Source organism: Scyliorhinus torazame, chromosome 8, assembly GCF_047496885.1.
Source record: "Scyliorhinus torazame isolate Kashiwa2021f chromosome 8, sScyTor2.1, whole genome shotgun sequence".
NCBI classification, from domain to species: domain Eukaryota; kingdom Metazoa; phylum Chordata; class Chondrichthyes; order Carcharhiniformes; family Scyliorhinidae; genus Scyliorhinus; species Scyliorhinus torazame.
The window spans coordinates 67,616,724-67,638,928 of NC_092714.1; the positions used below are offsets into that span (position 1 = coordinate 67,616,724).

Here is a 22,205-nt window from a genome sequence, read left to right on the forward strand (position 1 = left end):
TTGGGGGGGGTCCGTGCCGGGGTGGAGGTTGGGGGGGGGTCCGTGCCGGGGTGGAGGTTGGGGGGGGGTCCGTGCCGGGGTGGAAGTTGGGGGGGGGGTCCGTGCCGCGGAGGGGGATGGGGGGTCCGTGCCGGGGTGGAGGTTGGGGGGGGGGTCCATGCCGGGGTGGAGGTTGGGGGGGGGTCCGTGCCGGGGTGGAGGTGGGGGGGGGGGGTCTGTGCCGGCTGGAGGTTGGGGGGCGGGTCCGTGCCGGGGAGGGGGATGGGGGGTCCGTGCCGGGGTGGAGGTTGGGGGGGGGGGGCCGTGCCCGGGTGGAGGTTGGGGGGGGGGTCCGTGCCAGGGTGGAGGTTGGGGGGGGGGTCCGTGCCGGGGTGAAGGTGGGGGGGGTCCGTGCCGGGGAGGGGGATGCGAGGGGAAGTGAGTTGGTCCACCTGGCCAGGTGCCAGCCTCCAACAGTTGGACCCATGCGGTCCATGCCACCTGGCTGGGGGGAGATGGGGATCTGGGCAATGATGACATGTCGTCGTTCCCCTCCCCCCACCAGGCCGTCACATTTTCCGATCATCCAGCGATGTTGGCCGCCATGGCGGCAGCCTCTCATGTCTATGTTGCCCTGGATGAGGAGGAGGAGGAGGAGGAGCGTGCCAGAGAGGTGGCGCAGGCTGCCGCAGAGGGACAGGAGGCAGCCGCCCAGACTGGAGGGACACCTGACCGACAGGACGAGGAGGGGGAGGAGGACGTCGCAGCCCCACGGCAACGGAGGCACCCGAGGGCGCCCCGTGTGTATCGGCTCCGGCAGTCATACCAGGATCTCACGGACCGGGGATGCAGGCGGAGACTCCGGATGAGGTGGGAAACCGTGGCACACATCTGCCACCTGCTGGCACACCTGTCACCGCGTGGCACTGGCGGGGGACACCCTCTCCCCGTGTCCGTCAATGTTACGGTGGCCCTGAACTTTCATGCAACGGGGTCATTCCAGGCACCGAGTGGGGACCTGTCCGGCATATCGCAGACATCGGTGCATCGGTGCATCCGGGCAGTGACAGATGCCCTATATGCCATGGCGCACCGCTACATCCGCTTCCCCGTGGACCGGGCCAGCCAAGATGCCCGGGCCGTGGGCTTCTCTGCCGTGGCCGGGTTCCCCATGGTCCAGGGCGCGATTGATGGGATGCACGTCGCCGTGCGGCCACCTGCAGATGACAGGGCCGTGTTCACCAATGGGAAGGGGACCTATTCGATGAACATACAGGTGGTCTGCGACCACCGCATGATGATCCTGCACGTCTGCGCCCGTTACCCAGGCAGTGTACACGACTCATACGTGTTGTCGCGGTCATCCATCCCCGGCATGTACGAGGGACGCCATCCCCGGCTGAGAGGCTGGTTGCTGGGCGACAGGGGCTACCCATTGCGATCGTGGCTGATGAAGCCTATACGGAGGCCACGCAATGAGGCGGAGAACCGCTACAATTATGCCCATGTAGCGACAAGGGGAGTGATAGAGAGGTGCTTTGGCGTGCTGAAGATGCGTTTCAGGTGCCTGGACCTCTCTGGGGGCGCCCTCCAGTATCGGTCAGATAGGGTCGGCCGCATCATTGTGGTGTGCTGCGTCCTGCACAACATAGCCCAGCAGAGGGGCGATGTGCCGCAGGCAGAGGAGGGCGGAGTGGAGGAGCAGCAGGAAGAGGCCCAGTCCTCCCCAGATGAGGGGGATGGGGGTAATGGTCAGGGCAGACGGGGTAGACACAGGCGGGTGGCTGTCCACCGTTACCGGCTGGCCCAGCGGGCACGGGACAGACTGATAGACGCCCGCTTCACTGATTGATGGGCGTGGGAATCGGGTAGGATGGCCTCAGACCGCACACCATGGCAACAGCCGACCACCCACACCCCCCACCCATCCACCCACCCAGCACCCTCACCCCCCTCCCCAACCCCACCCACCCCACCCGCATGCACACCACCCCCCCATTGCCGACCCACCTGCGGCACAACGGGCCGGGCTCACACAGTTGCGGGTGGACGCGTGTCTATTGCAGGCCATGGAGGATGATGACAACCCGCCCTGCGGTGAGCTCCTGGCTCCACATCGTTGGACTATGTCTGACCCATGGCCACAGTACCACCATCCACCCGGACCATCCCTGCATGCGGCTGTGACACTGCAGCGCACGGTCCGGTCCTCTGCCCGGGGGGATGTTGATGGCGGCCCAGGGGGAACGGGGCAGACTCACCTGGGGCTGAGGTAAGACCACCCCTCACACACACACTTGCGCTCAACGTACATGACACCCCCGCACGCTTTGGACAGAGCACAAAGGCAGCTTCTGTAGATGTAACATTGACTTTAATAACCAAAGGAGTTCATGCACGTGCCCTAGCCCCGAAAACTCATCTGTGCTCTGCACCCGTGCCAACTTACTCAGTGTCTAATTGTTTGGCCTTACGGGCCCTTTGACTACGTCTACGTGGTTCCCCAGACGGTACAGCAGAACTGGAGGTGGACTCCTGTGATTCCTGCCCTCTGACACTGGATCCCTTTGGCGGCCGTTTCCTGGGGCGTCCTGGCCTAGATGGGCCAGGCTGCGGCCCGGGTGACTGGGATGGCGAGCTGCCAGCCTGTCCTGCCCGTTGCCCACCCAATGCACCTGGGACGGAAGGGGGGGAGTCCGAGGTGTCACGGTGTACCGGGACCTCCCCTACAGGGGGAGCCGGGACGGACAACACCACCTCCTCCTCCCTCGGGGTGCCCGATGGCCCCCAGGCCTCTACATGGGTGGGGGATGCGAACGGACTGGCCATCCGACGCCCCCCCCCCCCCGACATCTGGCGCTGCCAGTCCTGGAGGCCCGTGCTGGTATCGACAGGGGTCTGCAGGTTTGCAACCATGGAGCCCAGGGTGTTGGCAAACCCTGTCTGTGACAGTGCGACGCCGGCTCGCACATGGCCACTGGCGCCGATGCCCTCAGCGATGGCCTGCAGAGACTGGGCCATGGCCTGCTGAGACTGGGCCATGGCCTGCTGAGACTGGGCCATGGCCTGCAGAGACTGGGCTATGGCGTTGAGCGCCTCTGCCATCTGGCGCTGGCACGGGCTCATGGCCTCCTGTGAGAGGGCAGCCATTTCCTGGGCCACAGACGCCGCCTGCACGGAAAGCCCCAGGCCTCGCAAACCGTTCCCCATGTCTGACACCGTCGCACCCATTGCCTCCACCGCGGACGCCACCCGTGCGGTGTCGGCTTGGGTGGCACGCATGACCGGCACCACTCCCAGCTCCTGGACGCGGGTGGACTCCTCCACCTGCGACTGCAGCCACCGCAAGCCGCCCGTCACCCTCTTCGCTTGTCTCCGGGTCGGTGGTTGCATCGGATCTATGTGTGGGTGTGGTAACTCCAGGAACCCGGGATCCATCTGGGCGGCAGATGTTCGCTTGGGCTGGGCTGCCCTCCGACCGCCCGGCCCCTCTGCTGCTCCTACCTCCACCTGCTGTACCGGGACGGCTGTGTTGTGCTCACCAGTGAGTGTGCCAGACGCCTCATCACTGAAGTGCCCAACCGAGGTGAGTGTTTCTGCGATGGTGGAGGGTGTTGGTGACAGCAGTGGCGTTGTGTCGTGCTCTTCGTCCCACTCTGAGGAGTCCATGGCACTTTGGGGTGGGGGTTCGTCTCCACCCATCCACTATTTTGTCTTCCTGGGTAGTGCTGTCCCGGGTAGTGGTGTCCCGGGTAGTGGTGTCCCGGGTAGTGGTGTCCCGGGTAGTGGTGTCCTGGGTAGTGGTGTCCTGGGTAGTGGTGTCCTGGGTAGTGGTGTCCTGGGTAGTGGTGTCCTGGCTCGGATGTGACGGGGGCCTGTGGCTGCCCCCCTCGTCGCTGGGTGGTCGCTCCCGCACGTGACGGGGGTGTCGTCTCCCTGTTGCTCCAGGTCTCTCCGTCTCCCGTGGTGTGCGAGGGGCATCCTGCGGGCGTCGCATGCTGGAGGGTGCGGGTCTCTCCGTCTCCCGTGGTGTGCGAGGGGCATCCTGCGGGCGTCGCATGCTGGAGGGTGCGGGTCTCTCCGTCTCCCGTGGCGTGCGAGGGGCATCCTGCGGGCGTCGCATGCTGGAGGTTGCGGGTCTCTCCGTCTCCCGTGGTGTGCGAGGGGCATCCTGCGGGCGTCGCATGCTGGAGGGTCCGGGTCTCTCCGTCTCCCGTGGCCTCCGAGGGGCATCCTGCGGGCGTCGCATGCTGGAGGGTTCAGGTCTCTCCGTCTCCCGTGGCCTCCGAGGGGCATCCTGCGGGCGTCGCATGCTGGAGGGTTCGTGTGTCTCCGTCTCCCGTGGCCTCCGAGGGGCATCCTGCGGGCGGTATGCATCTGCGGGGATGGGTGCCTGGACGTTTGGTCCTGCGATACACAATGAAGCATGCATGGTTAGACATCAGGCAGTGATCAGGTGATATGGGGGAGGGGGATATAGGGGAGGGGGGATATGGGGACGGGCTGTCAGTGGCTCACTTGCTACTACGCCCCCGACCTCTGCATCAGCAACCTCCCGGTCGTCAGGTCCGCCAGCCAGTTCCAGGGCCCTTTCCTCGTGTTCGGTCAGTGGCCTCTCATCAGCGGGGCCTCCTCCAGTCCTCACATGCTCCCTATTGTTGTGTGCGCGCTTATCCTGTTGGGGGGGGGGGGCAGGGGTAAAAGGCAACACTGTTAGGCAGGTATATGAATGCACGCCATCGGTTGCGCGTGCTTTGCAGAGGTTAAGGTTAGGGCTGGATTCACTTGGGGATATGGGGGAGGGGGGATATGGGGGAGGGGGGATATGGGGGAGGGGGGGAAGGGGGGATATGGGGGAGGGGGGATATGGGGGAAGGGGGGATATGGGGGAGGGGGGATATGGGGAGGGGGGATATGGGGGAGGGGGGATATGGGGGAGGGGGATAGGGGGGAAGGGGGGATATGGGGGAGGGGGGAAATGGGGGAAGGGGATATGGGGGAGGGGGGATATGGGGGAAGGGGGATATGGGGGAGGGGGATATGGGGGAGGGGGATATGGGGTAGGGGATATGGGGGAAGGGGGGATATGGGGGAGGGGGGATATGGGGAGGGGGGATATGGGGGCGGGGGGGATATGGGGGATATGGGGAGGGGGGATATGGGGGAAGGGGGGATATGGGGGACATAGGGGAGGGGGGATATGGGGAGGGGGGATATGGGGAGGGGGATATGGGGGAGGGGGGATATGGGGGAGGAGGGATATGGGGGATATGGTGGAGGGGGGATATGGGGGAGGGGGGATATGGGGGAGGGGGGATATGGGGGAGGGGGGATATGGGGGAGGAGGGATATGGGGAGGAGGGATATGGGGGAGGGGGGTATATGGGGGATATGGGGGAGGGGGGATATGGGGGAGGGGGGATATGGGGAGGAGGGATATGGGGGAGGAGGGATATGGGGGAGGGGGATATGGGGGAGGGGGGATATGGGGGAGGGGGATATGGGGGAGGGGGGATATGGGGGAGGGGGGATATGGGGAGGGGGGATATGTGGAGGGGGGATATGGGGGAGGGGGATTTGGGGGAGGGGGGATATGGGGAGGGGGATATGGGGAGGGGGATATGGGGAGGGGGATATGGGGAGGGGGGATATGGGGGAGGGGGGATATGGCGGATATGGGGGATGGGGGGATATGGGGGAGGGGGGATATGGGGAGGGGGGATATGGGGGATGGGGGGATATGGGGGAGGGGGGGATATGGGGGAGGGGGGGATATGGGGAGGCTCACCCTGCCTGCTCTGACGAGGTCGTTCACCTTCTTGTGGCACTGGGTGCCTGTCCGTGGTGTCAGGGCCGCAGCGGTGACGGCCTCTGTCACTTCCCTCCACAGACGCCGGCTGTGGCGTGGGGCAACTCTGCGGCCGTGCCCGGGATACAGGGCGTCCTTCCTCTGCTCCACCGCGTCCAGGAGCGCCTCCACATCCCGTGACTCGAACCTCGGGGCTGAGCGGCGGCCAGCCATCCAGTCGGGTGTTCCGGTCGGGTGTTCCGGTCGGGTGGGGGGGAGCAGTGCGGCCTTATGAGCCGTCACGCCATGCGGCGCGTATGACGCTGCACGGCGTGAACCACTGCGCAAGAGCGGATCCCGTTACGTCGCTGCTAGCCCATTTCGGGCCGGAGACTTTCGACCCACTTTTCCGACGTGACGCAAGTCGGATTTGCGCCGTTTTTTGCGCCGATCGGCGGACTTTCCACCGATAACGGAGAATTTCGCCCCCGTTGTAGATTCCTGAAGAACGTATTCAGCACATGGGCCTGTGAAGAGGGTCAGCACAGAAAACATGTCCCCTTTTTATGGCAAGAGCAGCCGTTTAAGTTTTAAGGGGCAATCTTCCACCGGGGGTAGTGGCTTGGTTGGGTGATCTGTACGATTTCCTGCGATCAGAGAAGATAAAGTATGAATTAAGGGGCTCTTCAAGAGGTTTGAGGAAAGGTGGGGGATGTTTGTGACTGTGTTTGAGGGGCTGTTCATCGTGGGGGAGGGGGGGGGTGAAAAGGGGGAAAAATATGTACATCCTGAATAGTTGATTGTTGGGAAGCATGTTTTCCGGGGTGTTTATTCACTGTAAACTGTTTTGATCCATGTTTGTAATAAAATACATTTGCAAAAAAAAATAAAGGGGCAATCTTTGAATGTTAATGAATGGGTGAAAGGATGAATGGTTACGTGGATTCATGAGTGAATGGGTAGGGTGGATATGCAGGTAAGAGGATGAGGTGGGTATGGTCGATAAGTGGATAGATGAGGTGGGTAAATGGGTAGGCTGATAAGTGGATGAGCTGGGTGAAGGGGCAAGGTGGAGGCAGTAGTGGGTAGCCAGGTTAGGGGGTTAGCACAGTGGTTGGGCATAGTCAGGTAGGGTCAGGGAGTGGTTGTGTAAAGTTGGGGGTTAGTCGTGTTGCAGGGTTGAGGGGCAGTCAGGTCAGAGGGTCAGGTGGCATAGTTGCGGAGGGGAGGGTCAGTTGTGTAGTCAGCTGTTAGACGAGGTTTAACCTGTCTAACACTTCCTACATTGCTAGTCAGGCAAGTATCAGGAACTAGTTCAGAGTCGGATTTGCAGAGGATCTCAGGGAAATTTAAACTTCCTGGACAATTCCCACATAGATTCATGTGTCAGGTTTTCTGTAGAGTCCTGCCACGCATCTTTAGCTGTATGTCCAGTCGCCAACAATCCAAAGACTAGAAGATTTGACCCTCTGTTTCCTGTCAATAAGTCAACTTCGCTTCCATGCCACCAATATCACTTTTAATCCATTATCTTAAACTTTGCTGACAAGCCTGATGTGATACTTAACCAAAGACCCTTTGGATGTTCACATACACCACATCAACTACATTCCCCTCATCAATCCTCAGTTGCTTCACCAAAAAAAACAATCAAATTAGTTTAACACGATTTGCCAGATATATCTAATAAATGCCGCATTCAGATTTGCATCTTTATGTAGGTTTATTCATGTCCTTTCAAAAAAAGAAAAAAAAACTTACCAATGTGACTGAACAGCAAACAAAGCAGTAGAGGGCACAGTGACAGCATCCTGAAAAATAATTATTGACTGGTTAGAAGGGTGGAACGTGACAATAAGAATTAAGGGCTGTTTCTAAGTGGATATGCTGTGGTAATGTTATCCCTCAGGGTACAGCTCTGTAACTACTTCAGTTAATTTGTGCACATCAACTAATTGAATAAAACTAGAGAGAGTTGTGTCTACATTTCCAGGAAATATTAACGTAGGAGACACAAGTATTTCTGAAGACTAGAGGGAGCTACAAAAAATATGCATCCACGGGCCAATATGTCCCATGGACCTGATGGGTCGCACCCTCGCACCAAATCACGGAGCAGAGTTGCTTCCACCTTCCAGCTGCTGGCAAGACGACTGTAAAGATGGATTGTTTTCTTAAAGGTAAGAAATAGCCAGAGATTCAAATTGGCAGTGTACCTACTGGGCAGGATCTCACAACAGAATCTTTATTTCATAGGAATTGGGTATAAAAGTAGGGAAGTCTTGCTAAAATTATACAATGAAAATTGCTTATTGTCACAAGTAGGCTTCAAATGAAGTTACTGTGAAAAGCCCCTAGTCGCCACATTCCGGCACCTGTCCGGGTAAGCTGGTACGGGAATTGAACTGGTGTTGCTGGCCTGCCTTTGTCTGCATTTAAAAGCCAGCGATTTAGCCCAGTGTGCTAAACCAGCCCCTACAAGGCACTAGTTAGACCACAACTCTAATACAGTTTTGGTCCCTTTATCTAAAGAAAGGTATGCTCCCATTGGAGGCAGTGCAGTGATGGTTCACTGGGTTGATTCCAGATATGGAGGGATTTTCTCATGAGAGGTTGAGTAGGTTGAGCCTGTACGCATTAGAGTTTAAAAGAATGAAAGGCAATCTTATTGAGACATATAGAATTCTCAGGGGACTTGACAAGATAGATGCTGAGAGGTTGGTTCACTTTGTGGGAAAGTCTAGGACCAGAGAGCATAATCTTATTAAGACAAAGAGGAGGAATTTATTCTCTCAAAGGGTAGTGAACCTGTGGAATGTTTTACCACAGAGGGCTGCAGAGGTTGCCTAATTAAGTATGTTCAAGGCTGAGATAGACAGGTTTTTAATCAGTAAGAGAAACAAGGGTCCTGGGGATAAGGCGGGAAAGTGGAGTTGAGGAACATCCAATTCAGTTCAGTCATGATCTCATTGAATGGTAGGGAAGACAGGGTGGGCTGAATGGCCTCCTTCTGCTTCTTCGTCTAATGGTCTTATATATTGAAAAGAATATGGGCAAAAAAGTACTTGGAATTCTGTGTCACCAAATGTGAAGGGATACATGTTCAAAATGAAAAATAATAATATAAGATGAAATGAGATGGTCTGGTTGATGTGGTTTTACTGTTCAGGTTTGCAAGATATCAAAAGCATCTGCTTTCCTCAAGTGAATGTGGCCACAGAATGGTTAATGGTTACTGGGCTTTCTGTCACTAGTTGCAGACATAGAGAGATCAAGTTCAATCGTGAATCTATACAAAACCTTGAAAAGACAACAATTGTGTACAACAGAATGGAAATATGCTTCGAATATATTTTACAGTAAGCCTGAAATAGGTAAAAGAGTTTGAGCTGTAAATTAAGTTTTACTCAAATAAACATAAGGTTTCATTTATTTGGAAATAAAGCAAGGAAATAATGACTCTTGGGGATATTATTGGCTGTTGGAAAAGGATCCATGGTCAGAAGAGTGATAAAGAGTCAGCAACAGCCAGGAGCAAAGATGGCGCTGCTCATATCGTCACGGCTACATTTTAGGCAACATCCTTTCATTCCTGATAGAAGCTGATTGTCACTGGATGGTTTTCCAAATGATGCTGCAGTCAGAATTGGGTAAGGAGGAGGAGGTGGGAATGGGCCTGATGAGGAGGGGGATGGGAAGGGAGTGATGAGAAGGCGATGAGGTGAGGGTATGAAGAGGTGTTGGAGTGAGGGTGATAGGGGTTGGATGGCAGTGATGAGGAGGGGGAGAGGTGAGGGTGATGAGGAGGGGGATGGGGTGAGGTGAATGAATGAGGATGGGGTGAGGATGAGGATAGGATGGGTGAGAGTGATGAGGAAGGGGATTAGGGTAAGGTGAATGAAGGTGAGGATGGCGTGAGGTGAGTAAGGTGGGAGATGTGGATAAGAGTGAGGAGGAAGTTATGAGGGTGAATGTGATAAGGAATGTTAAGGCAGAGAGGGTGATGAGGAGGGTAATGAGAGCGACGGTGATGAGGAGGGGCATGTGTTGAGGTTGATGAGGACCACAATGGAGATGAAGAATAGGAGGGAGATGGTGTGAAGAAGAGGGTGGAATGATGTGAAGTGGGGAGAAGATGAGAGGTAACATGAAGAGGGTGTAGTGTGAAGAGTGGGATAGCGTGAAAAGGAGTGGGGTAGCATGAAGAGAAAGAGGGATGGAGTAAAGAGGAGGTGGTGGATGAGGTAAAGAGGAGGAATGGGATGGGCAGAAAAAGAATGAGAGATGGAATGAAGAGGAGTTGGGGATGGGGAGAAGAGGAGAAGGGGGATGAGCTGAAGAGGATGAGTGGAATGGCAAAGAGGAGAGAGGAATGAGCAAAGAGGAGAAGGGGGTGGGCTGAAGAGGAGGAGGGAGTTGGGACGAAGAGGGGGAGGGAGATCGGGTGAAGGGAAGGAGGGAATGGGGTGAAGAGGAGGAGGGGATGGGGTGGAGGAGGAGGGGATGGGGAGGAGGAGGGGGATGGGGAGGAGGAGGGGGGGATGGGGAGGAGGAGAGGGGAAGGGGTGGAAGAGGAGGGGGATGGGGTGGAAGAGGAGGGGGATGGGGTGGAAGAGGAGGGGGATGGGGTGGAAGAGGAGGGGATGGGGTGGAAGAGGAGGGGATGGGTGGAGGAGGAGGGGGATGGGATGGAGGAGGAAGGGGATGGGCAAGGAGGAGGAGGGGGATGGCAAGGAGGAGAAGGGGTGGGGTGAAATGGAGGGGGATGGGGCAAAGAAGAGGAGGTGCAATGGGGTGAAGAGGAAGGATAGTGTGAAGAAGAGGTGCGATGGGCTGAAAAGGAGGGGAGATGGGTTGGAGGGGAATGGGGCGAGGAGGAGGGAAGATGGTGTGAAGCGGAGGAGAGGGTATGGGCTGCAGAGGGGGAGGGAAGATGGTGTGAAGTGGAGGAGAGGTTATGGGATGTAGAGGAGGGAGGTTGGTGTGAAGAGAAGGATGGAGGGTGGGGAAGAATATGAGGATGGGGTGAAGAGGAGGAAGGGTCAGAGTTAAAGTGGAAGAGGAGTAGTGGGCGAAGAGGAGGAGTAGGGGGCGAAGAGGAGGAGTAGGGGGCGAAGAGGAGGAGTAGGGGGCGAAAAGGAGTAGTAGGGGGCAAAGAGGAGGAGTAGGGGGCAAAGAGGAGGAGTAGGGGGCAAAGAGGAGGAGTAGGGGGCAAAGAGGAGGAGTAGGGGGCAAAGAGGAGGAGTAGGGGGCAAAGAGGAGGAGATGGGGCAAAGAGGAGGAGTAGGGGGCAAAGAGGAGGAGTAGGGGGCAAAGAGGAGGAGTAGTGGGCAAAGAGGAGGAGTAGTGGGCAAAGAGGAGTAGGGGGCAAAGAGGAGGAGTAGGGGGCGAAAAGAGTAGTAGGGGGCAAAGAGGAGGAGTAGGGGGCAAAGAGGAGGAGTAGGGGGCAAAGAGGAGGAGTAGGGGGCAAAGAGGAGGAGTAGGGGGCAAAGAGGAGGAGTAGGGGGCAAAGAGGAGGAGTAGGGGCAAAGAGGAGGAGTAGGGGGCAAAGAGGAGGAGTAGGGGGCAAAGAGGAGGAGTAGGGGGCAAAGAGGAGGAGTAGGGGGCAAAGAGGAGTAGGGGGCAAAGAGGAGGAGTAGGGGGCAAAGAGGAGGAGTAGGGGCAAAGAGGAGGAGTAGGGGGCAAAGAGGAGGAGTAGGGGGCAAAGAGGAGGAGTAGTGGGCAAAGAGGAGGAGTAGTGGGCAAAGAGGAGGAGTAGGGGGCGAAGAGGAGGAGTAGGGGGCGAAGAGGAGGAGTAGGGGGCGAAGAGGAGGAGTAGGGGGCGAAAAGGAGTAGTAGGGGGCAAAGAGGAGGAGTAGGGGGCAAAGAGGAGGAGTAGGGGGCAAAGAGGAGGAGTAGGGGCAAAGAGGAGGAGTAGGGGCAAAGAGGAGGAGTAGGGGGCAAAGAGGAGGAGTAGGGGGCAAAGAGGAGGAGTAGGGGGCAAAGAGGAGGAGTAGGGGCAAAGAGGAGGAGTAGTGGGCAAAGAGGAGGAGTAGGGGGCAAAGAGGAGGAGTAGGGGGCAAAGAGGAGTAGTAGGGGGCAAAGAGGAGTAGGGGGCAAAGAGGAGGAGTAGGGGGCAAAGAGGAGGAGTAGGGGGCGAAGAGGAGGAGTAGGGGGCGAAGAGGAGTAGGGGGCAAAGAGGAGGAGTAGGGGGCGAAGAGGAGGAGTAGGGGGCGAAGAGGAGGAGTAGGGGGCGAAGAGGAGGAGTAGAGGGCAAAGAGGAGGAGTAGGGGGCAAAGAGGAGGAGTAGGGGGCAAAGAGGAGGTGTAGGGGGTAAAGAGGAGTAGGGGCAAAGGAGGAGTAGGGGCAAAGCGGAGGAGTAGGGGGCAAAGAGGAGGAGTAGGGGGTAAAGAGGAGGAGTAGGGGGTGAAGAGGAGGAGTAGAGGGCAAAGAGGAGGAGTAGGGGGCAAAGAGGAGGAGTAGGGGGCAAAGAGGAGGTGTAGGGGGTAAAGAGGAGTAGGGGGCAAAGAGGAGGAGTAGGGGGCAAAGAGGAGGAGTAGGGGGCGAAGAGGAGGAGTAGGGGGCGAAGAGGAGTAGGGGGCAAAGAGGAGGAGTAGGGGGCGAAGAGGAGGAGTAGGGGGCGAAGAGGAGGAGTAGGGGGCGAAGAGGAGGAGTAGGGGGCGAAGAGGAGGAGTAGAGGGCAAAGAGGAGGAGTAGGGGGCAAAGAGGAGGAGTAGGGGGCAAAGAGGAGGTGTAGGGGGTAAAGAGGAGTAGGGGCAAAGGAGGAGTAGGGGCAAAGCGGAGGAGTAGGGGGCAAAGAGGAGGAGTAGGGGTAAAGAGGAGGAGTAGGGGGTGAAGAGGAGGAGTAGGGGGTAAAGAGGAGTAGGGGCGAAGAGGAGGAGTAGGGGGTGTAAGGTTTTCGGGCAATCCGGCCCTTTTTGGACTGCCCAGGAATAAAACCCAGAGACTGTAAACTGGACACTTGTCAGCCAAAAGAACGTAACCAGATTTCCCAGCAGGCTTGGTCCGCTGAGCCAAGTAGGGGCATAGGTATTTACAACCCCCCCCCCCCCCCCCCCCCCCCCCCCAGGAGCTACAAGGAAGAAGGAGCCAGACAACTAGATAAGATTAAAACACAGACAAAGGGGCACGGGAATACACAGGGGGGCTGCCTGCAAGCAGGACAATGGGATGGTCATAGCCCCATGCAGATGTAAATGACTTGGCCTCCACCAGAGCAGAATCCAATCAACACCCCATCAACATAGCAAGGTGAGAATAGCAGCGATCTCCGGAGCAGATGGAAGACTTTGAAAATCTTCACAAGAGAGCTTAACCTTGTTATCCCAAAAAGCAGAGAGTCTGGGCTCAGTATATTGCGCTGGAAAAGCCCCTTGAAGATAAACGGTAGAAAAAAAACAAGTTGGAGGCGGACCTGGGGGAGGTACTCCAATCCTGACAGAAGCCACCGGCAGGAACTCACTGGGTGGAGGGGGCGGAGTCGGCGCCAAATTCAAATCGCGGCAGGTCTGCCTGGCTGGAAGGAGCGGACCTGCGAGGAGAACCCGGAAGTTAACAGGTCTGACCGGCTCAAAGGGGGCGGGACCAGCGGGAACTTTAAACTTGATCCGATACAACGCAAAGGGGAGGAAAACCCGGAAGTCGACAGGTCTGACCGGCTCAAAGGGGGTGAGGCCAGTGGGAACTTTAAACCTTACCAATTCAATGCAAAAGGGGCTGGCCGAAAACAGGAAAAAGCCAGGTAAAACGGATGTAAAAGGGGCTGTGGTTGCGATTGAGGGTCTCTTGGCTTGACCTCTCCACCTTCGACTTGACCTCTCGCAGACTGTGACCGTAAGTACCCTGCAGCAGCGTGCAAAACTCCCTTGACTTTGATAGTGGTTGAGGCTTTGGGGAAGGGGGCTTGATTTGTGTTTTGTGCCCTTGCTAAAATTGTGTAACAATAAGATTTTACGTTGTGTCCGTTATAGTACTTTCTGAATAGACTTAGTTTGTGTTAGAGTTTAAGATTTTATTATAATTTCTTCTGTTTGATGATTTTGACCTGGGTTTTGCAATAAACCTCGATTTGCTGATAATTGGAGTCGTTTAAATTCTTCAATCTCTCACCAGCGATCTCTGACCAAGTCATTGTTAAGATATTCCTCACCTTAATTCCGGGGTCGAGAATCTAGGGTCATCTTGAACGATTCGAACCCGTTCACTCAGGACAGGCTGCTGGTTAGGTAATAAACAGCAGTGTCCTATTCTCTCTCTTGGGAAAGCTACTCCAGCGAAGTAGGAACCGGGTGGGTGTTGCACCACCGGCAAGAGAGAATCACCTGGGCATTGGTGGGGGTCTGGATATCTGTGTGATATAAGCCTCAGGCTTCCGTTTAGGGATAAACGGCAGGCTTGATTCAGTGCTCTCTCCCGCGGAGGTGTCCCAGTGCGGCATCCCCTGGCCTCTGAAGTTTCAGTGCCAGCTGGAGAGAGACACACACAGATACTCAAATCCCAGATATCGGCCCAGTAGTGGAGTAGCAGAGATGGAACCCTCTACAGGGGTAAAGAGGAGTAGGGGGCGAAGAGGAGGAGTAGGGGGCAAAGAGGAGGAGTAGGGGGCGAAGAGGAGGAGTAGGGGGCGAAGAGGTGGAGTAGGGGGTAAAAAGGAGGCGTAGGGGGCGAAGAGGAGTAGGGGGCGAAGAGGAGGAGTAGGGGGTAAAGAGGAGTAGGGGGCAAAGAGGAGGAGTAGGGGGCGAAGAGGAGGTGTAGGGGGCAAAGAGGAGGAGTAGGGGGCGAAGAGGAGGAGTAGGGGGTAAAGAGGAGTAGGGGGCGAAGAGGAGTAGGGGGCAAAGAGGAGGAGTAGGGGGTAAAGAGGAGTAGGGGGCAAAGAGGAGGTGTAGGGGGCAAAGAGGAGGAGTAGGGGGTAAAGAGGAGGCGTAGGGGGTGAAGAGGAGGAGTAGGGGGTAAAGAGGAGGAGTAGGGGGTAAAGAGGAGGAGTAGGGGGTAAAGAGGAGGAGTAAGGGGCGAATAGGAGGAGTATGGGGTAAAGAGGAGGAGTAGGGGGCAAAGAGGAGGGGTAGGGGGCGAAGAGGATGGGTGGGGGCGAAGAGGAGGAGTAGGGGGAAGAGAGGAGTAGGGGGCAAAGAGAAGCAGTATCTGGGAAGAGGAGGAGGGGGCGAAGCAGAGGATGAGAATGTGGAGAATAGAAGCTTGGGATGGTGTGAAGAGGGGATGGTATGAAAAGGGGTGATGAAGAGAAGGATGGAGGATGGGGTGAAGAAGAGGGGATGGTGTGAAGAGGGGGGATGGGGTGACGAAAAGGATGGAGGATAGGGTGAAGGAGAGGGGATGGGGTGAAGAGGGGGTGGGATGGTGTGAAGAGGGGGGATGGTGTGAAGAGGGGGGATGGTGTGAAGAGGGGGGATGGTGTGAAGAGGGGGGATGGTGTGAAGAGGGGGGGATGGTGTGAAGGGGGGGATGGTGTGAAGGGGGGGATGGTGTGAAGGGGGGGATGGTGTGAAGGGGGGGATGGTGTGAAGAGGGGGGATGGCGTGAAGAGGGGGGATGGTGTGAAGAGGGGGGATAGTGTGAAGGGGGGGGATAGTGTGAAGGGGGGGCGATGGCGTGAAGACGGGGGGATGGTGTGAAGGGGGGATGGCGTGAAGAGGGGGATGAGTATAGGGTGAAGTGGGGGAGGGGGAGGTGAAGAAGAGGAGGGAGGTGGGGTGAAACAGGAGAGAGATGGTGTGAAGAGGGGGATGGTGTGAAGAGGGGTGATGGTGTGAAGAGGGGGATGGTGTGAAGAGGGGGGGTGGTGTGAAGAGGGGTGATGGTGTGAGGAGGGAGGATGGTGTGAAGAGGGGGATGGTGTGAGGAAGGGGGATGTTGTGAAGGGAGGATGGTGTGAAGGGGGGATGGTGTGAAGGGGGGTGATGTTGTGAAGAGGGGTGATGGTGTGAAGAGGGGTGATGGTGTGAAGAGGGGTGATGGTGTGAAGAGGGGTGATGGTGTGAAGAGGGGTGATGGTGTGAAGAGGGATGATGGTGTGAAGTGGGGTGATGGTTTGAAGAGGGGGGATGGTGTGAAGAGGGGGGATGGTGTGAAGAGGGGGGGTGGTGTGAAGAGGGGGGATGGTGTGAAGAGGGGGGATGAGTATAGGGTGAAGTGGGGGAGGGGGAGGTGAAGAAGAGGAGGGAGGTGGGGTGAAACAGGAGAGAGATGGTGTGAAGAGGGGGATGGTGTGAAGAGGGGTGATGGTGTGAAGAGGGGGATGGTGTGAAGAGGGGGGTGGTTTGAAGAGGGGGATGGTATGAAGAGGGGGGTAGTGTGAAGAGGGGGATGGTGTGAAGGGGGGGATGGGGTGAAGGGGGGGATAGGGTGAAGGGGGGATGGGGTGAAGGGGGGGATGGGGTGAAGGGGGGATGGTGTGAAGAGGGGGGATGTATATAGGGTGAAGTGGGGGAGGGGGGAGGTGAAGAGGAGGGAGGTGGGGTGCAACAGGAGAGAGATGGGGTGAAGAGGAGGGGAATGGGGTGTAAGAGAGGTTGAGAGATGGAGTGAAGAGGACCAGGTGTTTGGAGTGAAGTGGGGACGTGGCTAGGGGAGACTGCGGGAGGATTATGCTCAGACTGGCAGTGAGCAGCACCCAGAGGAGAGTGCGAGAAGAGGACGCTGGGAAAAGAACAAAGAACATAGAACAAAGAAAATTACATCACAGGAACAGGCCTTTCGGCCCTCCCAGCTTATGCTGATCCAGATCCTTTATCTAAACCTGTCGCGTATTTTCCAAGGATCTACTTCCCTCTGTTCCCCGCCCGTTCATATATCTGTCTAGAAAAGAGTCAGCATCACCTAGTGCTTAACATCACGTCACAGGAGAAATGTAAGTGAATTGGTTGGTGAGTCGCTGCTGTCGGGCGGGTTATCAAACTGCTGAGAATTAGAAAAACACATTTTTTTTAAAGAGGGTCTACATACATTTAAGAAAGAAACACAAGCAATAAGAACTGGATGACAGCCAGCGTCACAGTGAGCAGTCTGGAAATACGCTGATTAGAAGTAGGAACTGGTGAGTATCTATTCTACCATTTGATAGTACAGTAAGAATATGGGTACATCTGATGTTAGAGAGTCAGCATCTGGAGTAGAAGAAAGTCCTTAGTGTTATTAATATTCTTGATCTTGGAAGTAGTAAGGGAAGTGATCTCAATGCAAGCCATGGCAGGACAGCTTGGCGACATGGAATGCTCCTCATGTGCTATGTGGGAAACCAAGGACACTCCCAGGGTCCAGGATGAACATGTGTGCCAGAAGTGTCTCCAGCTGCAGCTACTGGAAATCCTTGCATCGGAGCTGGATGGTGGCTAGAATAACTCTGAAGCAGCCATGAAGTTGATATCTTTGTGGATAGCTCATTTAGAGAAGTGGTCATTACTTCTCAGGGGAATGCAGTAAAAGCCAAGTCCATGACGTCAGGGGTGGCTCAACGGTGCAGACAGAGAGGAAAAGAGGGGTAGAGCTATAGTGATAGAGGATTCAATTGAAAATGGAACATATTGCTGTTTCTGTGGCCATAAAATTATTTCCAGGATGGTATGTTACCTCCCAGGTGCTAGGATCCAGGATGTCACTGAGTGGCTGCAGAACATTTTACGGGAGGGAGAGCGAAGAGCTAGCGTTCTTGGTACACATTGATACAAATGACATAGGTAAAATAGGGATGAGATCCTGAAAGTGGAATACAGGGGTTAGGTGGTAAGTTAAGAAGTGTAAAAGTATATGTTTTGGGCATGCCCGGCACTGGAAGGGTATTGGAAGGGAGTGACGGGAGTGATTTTGCGGGTGGTGAAGGCCCGGGTCAAACCAGGCTGAGGGTTAGCTCTATTTGGAGTTGCGGAAGAGCCGGGAGTGCAGGAGGCGAAAGAGGCCGACGTTGTGGCCTTTGCGTCCCTAGTAGCCCGGCGCAGGATCCTACTCATGTGGAAGGAGGCGAAACCCCCCGGACTGGAGGCCTGGGTAAATGATATGGCGGGGTTCATTAAACTGGAGCAGATAAAGTTTGCCCTGAGAGGATCGGCTCAAGGGTTCACCAGGCGGTGGCAGCCATTTCTCGACTACCTAGGGGAACGTTAGAGGGAAGACAGGTGACCAGCAGCAGCAACCCAGGGGGAGGGGTGGGGGGGAGGGGGGGGGGGGTTTAGTTTAGGTCAAAGATAAAGGGGTTTTGTTACTTGTGTATTGTTTAAAATTTCTGTATTGTTATTGTTGCGTTTGCTTTGTAAGAGGGGAAAAATTGTTGTTTGGGAAAACATTTTCAATAAAACATTTATATAAAAAAAAAGAAGTGTAAAAGTAAAAATGGGAAAATATGTAATTTGAAACATGGAAGTCTGACAAACCTGACCTAAGAGTACATGAGAAAATGTAGGGAAAATTCCCACGAAGGGTTAACAGCAGCTGCAAAAGAAGGTTTTGAAATGCAGATAGCCTTTGTCAAACAGGCGTTACGAAAACAGCTTGTGACTATTCAAGCTGTAAAACTGATGCATGTCTTTTAAGACACACCAGATTGAACTTTTAGTTATATGGAAAAAAGCAATATTTCGCACCTTCTTTGAAGTTAATTATTTTAGTAAGCAGCTAAAAAAGAATTGCTAGGATCTTCAGTTGAATTGGGTGACAAATGTTTAGGTATGAAATTCTGCTGACACCAGGTGAATATGGGAAGCTGAAGACAACGTGTCCACAGGAACTCACGTTAGCCCCAAATGGGAGTCAGGGGGCGCGATTCTCCACTCCCACGCCGGTTGGGAGAATCGCCTGGGCCGCCAAAATTTCCGGGGACGCCGGTCCGATACCCTCCCGCGATTCTCCCAAGCGGCGGGAATGTCCCGGTCGAATTTCGCGGGCCGCAGGCCGGAGAATCGCCGGAGACACCCAAAATGGCAATTCTCCGGCACCCCCGCTATTCTGAGGCCCAGATGGGCCGAGCGGCCAGGTCAAAACGGCGGGTTCCCCCCGGCGCCGTCCACACCTGGTCGCTGCAGTTGTGGGCGGTGCGTGAACGCTGGGGGGGGGGGGGGGGGGTGGCCTGTGGGGGGGCGAGGGGGGATCCTGCACCGGGCTTCACCTGGTATGTGGGGTGGCCTGCGATCAGTGCCCACTGATCGTTGGGCCGTCCTCTCTGAAGGAGGACCTCCTTCCTTCCGCGGCCCCGCAAGATCCGTCCTCCATCTTCTTGCGGGGTGGATTTAGAGAGGACGACAACCACGCATGCGCGGGTTGGCGCCGGCCAACCCGCGCATGCGCGGATAACGCCCGTTATGCGTTGCCGGCCGCGTCATCTATGCGGCGCCGCTTTTACGCGGGCGACAAGGCCTGGCGCGTGTAGATGACGCGGCCCCAATCCTGGCCCATTGTCAGGGCCTGAATTGGTCGGGACCGGGGCCGTTCCGCGCCGTCGTGAACCTCGACAGCGTTCACGACGGCGCGGCCACTTCGACGTGGGCGTGGAGAATCCCGCCCAGGGTTCTGACAAGCTCAGGGCACTATTTGGTAATAAAGCAACTTCAGAAGTGACAGAAACCAGATGTAACGCCCCTCTGGGATCAAAGCACTTTGAACATCACAAGGGAAACAATGTAATCAGAGTTCGATGAGCTGAAGTCATGCTCAATATGAATACATAGTCGGGTTAGAAATAATTCAGATTAAAGGTACCTTGTACAATCAAGAGTAAAATAAAGTTACTTTACGATAATATCATATAAACTTAATAACTGCTAGAAGGGGAATATAAACCCTAAATCGGGGACAGCCAGCAGAGTCAGTTCTCATAGCTGCCCTTGGTCATGGGAAGGATAGAGCACAGAAACCGAGCAGAACAGCGAATCCATCTGAGGAAGAACAAAAGCTAAAGAAGAGAGATTGTCAAGGTGGACCTGAAGGTCTTTTCAACCAACCAGGCGAATCCAGAAGCAAGATCTTTTTGCTTTTCTGTAAAGACAGTGATTGCATCTTTTAAAAGAAAAAATATAATAACAAAATAACTTTAAAGTTTTAACCTGAAACAGTGGTTATTACAAAGTCTACTTTACTTAGCAACGTGGGAGCCAGGATCGATGCTACTAAGTGGTAAGTACATAAAATTCTTCTATGAAGATATGGATTATATCGGGGGATAACTTGAAAATATAGATTGACCCGAATAGCACCCTTTGCATAGGAGGCAGGGAGTGAGAATCCCTGTTCACCATTGAGAATGTCTTATTGGCTCTTTTTGGTATAGGGGGAATTCTAAGAATAGTGGTGAGTTTTTTACTTCAGAAGCAGAAACCTCCGAGGTAGGAATCTCAGGATTACTCCTCGTGCCACTTGCTGGCGAGAGTGTACATAGGAGGACGGGTAAAATGAATGTGTGGCTTGAGGGGTGGTGTAGGAGGATGGGTTTCAGATGCCTGAGGAATTAGGACAGGTTCTGGTGATGATGGGGCATGTACAGACTGGATGGGTTAAACGCCAACAGGACCGGGACCAATATCGTTGCAGGGGTTTTTGCTAGTGCTATTGGTGAGGCTTTAAACTAGTTTGGTAGGGGGTAGGTACCTGGGCAGGGAGTAAGGGGAGATGAAAACTGGGTTAGAAACAAATGGCAGAAAAGTCAAAGCAAAAGAGGAAGTCATTGGAATCAAAGGCAAAAAACTAAGAATGACTCTATTGTCCCTAGAGATGGGCTTAGTGTAAGGAAACGTGGTAGAAAAACAAAATTACGAGTTCAGTATCGTAATGCACGTTGCATAAAAAGTAACATAAATTACCTGCACCACAAATAAAATGATTTGTTCGCCATTACATGGGGTTGTAAGGAGAAAGTCAATATTCAGTGTTATGTCACTCTGAGGAATGAAAAGCAGGAACAGGTGGTGGGGTAACTGAGAGGAAAGAAGTACATTTCTGGGGATGATCTAGGCTCAGAATGTGGAGTTGATTTGGGTGGAAAGGAATAGAATGGTAGGAGTATTGTATAGGCCGCTGAAAAGTAGTCACTAGGAAATCAAGAATTAACAAATGCATGTAAAAACAGCACTGCATTGATCATGGGCGACTTTAATCTTCATATTGATCGGGCTAATTAAATTGGAAATAGCAGCCAAGGAAATTAATTTGTAGAGTACATTTGGGATGTTATGTTGGAGCAGGAGAGATTCAGAATGCAGTGGGATAGATTCAGAATGCAGATGGACAGATTCAGAATGCAGAGGGATAGCTCCAGAATGCAGAGGGATAGTTCCAGAATGCAGAGGGAGAGATTCAGAATGCAGTGGGATAGATTCAGAATGCAGAGGGAGAGATTCAGAATGCAGAGGGATAGATTCAGAATGCAGAGGGAGAGATTCAGAATGCAGTGGGATAGATTCAGAATGCAGAGGGAGAGATTCAGAATGCAGAGGGATAGATTCAGAATGCAGAGGGATAGATTCAGAATGCGGCGGGATAGATTCAGAATGCGGCGGGATAGATTCAGAATGCGGCGGGATAGATTCAGAATGCGGCGGGATAGATTCAGAATGCCGAGGGATAGATTCAGAATGCAGAGGGATAGATTCAGAATGCAGCTGGATAGATTCAGAATATAGAGGGATAGATTCAGAATGCAGAGGGATAGATTCAGAATGCAGAGGGATAGATTCAGAATGCAGAGGGATAGATTCAGAATGCAGAGGGATAGATTCAGAATGCAGAGGGATAGATTCAGAATGCAGCGGGATAGATTCAGAATGCAGCGGGATAGATTCAGAATGCAGCGGGATAGGTTCAGAATGCAGCGGGATAGATTCAGAACGCACCGTGATAGATTCAGAATGCAGCGTGATAGATTCAGAACGCAGCGTGATAGATTCAAAACGCAGCGGGATCGTTTCAGAATGTAGCGGGATCGATTCAGAATGCAAAGGGATCGATTCAGAATGCCACGGGATAGATTCAGAATGCCGCGGGATAGATTCAGAATGCGGCGGGATAGATTCAGAATGTAGAGAGATAAAGATTCAGAATGCTGTGGGATAGATTCAGAACGCAGCAGGATAGATTCAGAACGCACCGTGATAGATTCAGAACGCAGCGTGATAGATTCACAACGCAGCGGGATAGATTCAGAACGCAGCGGGATCGATTCAGAATGCAAAGGGATCGATTCAGAATGCCACGGGATAGATTCAGAATGCCGCGGGATAGATTCAGAATGCCGCGGGATAGATTCAGAATGCCGCGGGATAGATTCAGAATGCCGCGGGATAGATTCAGAATGCCGCGGGATAGATTCAGAATGCTGCGGGATACATTCAGAATGCAGCGAGATAGATTCAGAATGCAGCGGGGTAGATTCAGAATGCCGTGGGATAGATTCAGAATGCCGCAGGATAGATTTAGAATGCCGCGGGATAGATTCAGAATG

General features: G+C 54.6%; 1 protein-coding gene across 1 annotated transcript in view; it reads right to left on the reverse strand.

The window, feature by feature from the left end:
- The window catches only part of vtcn1 (V-set domain containing T cell activation inhibitor 1), a 62,077-nt gene that overhangs the window by 33,893 nt on the left and 5,979 nt on the right, over positions 1-22,205 (reverse strand). The window contains exon 2 of the mRNA XM_072513776.1: positions 7,529-7,578. Within this exon, the coding sequence (XP_072369877.1) occupies positions 7,529-7,578 (50 nt within the window). The remainder of the gene's footprint in view (positions 1-7,528; positions 7,579-22,205) is intronic.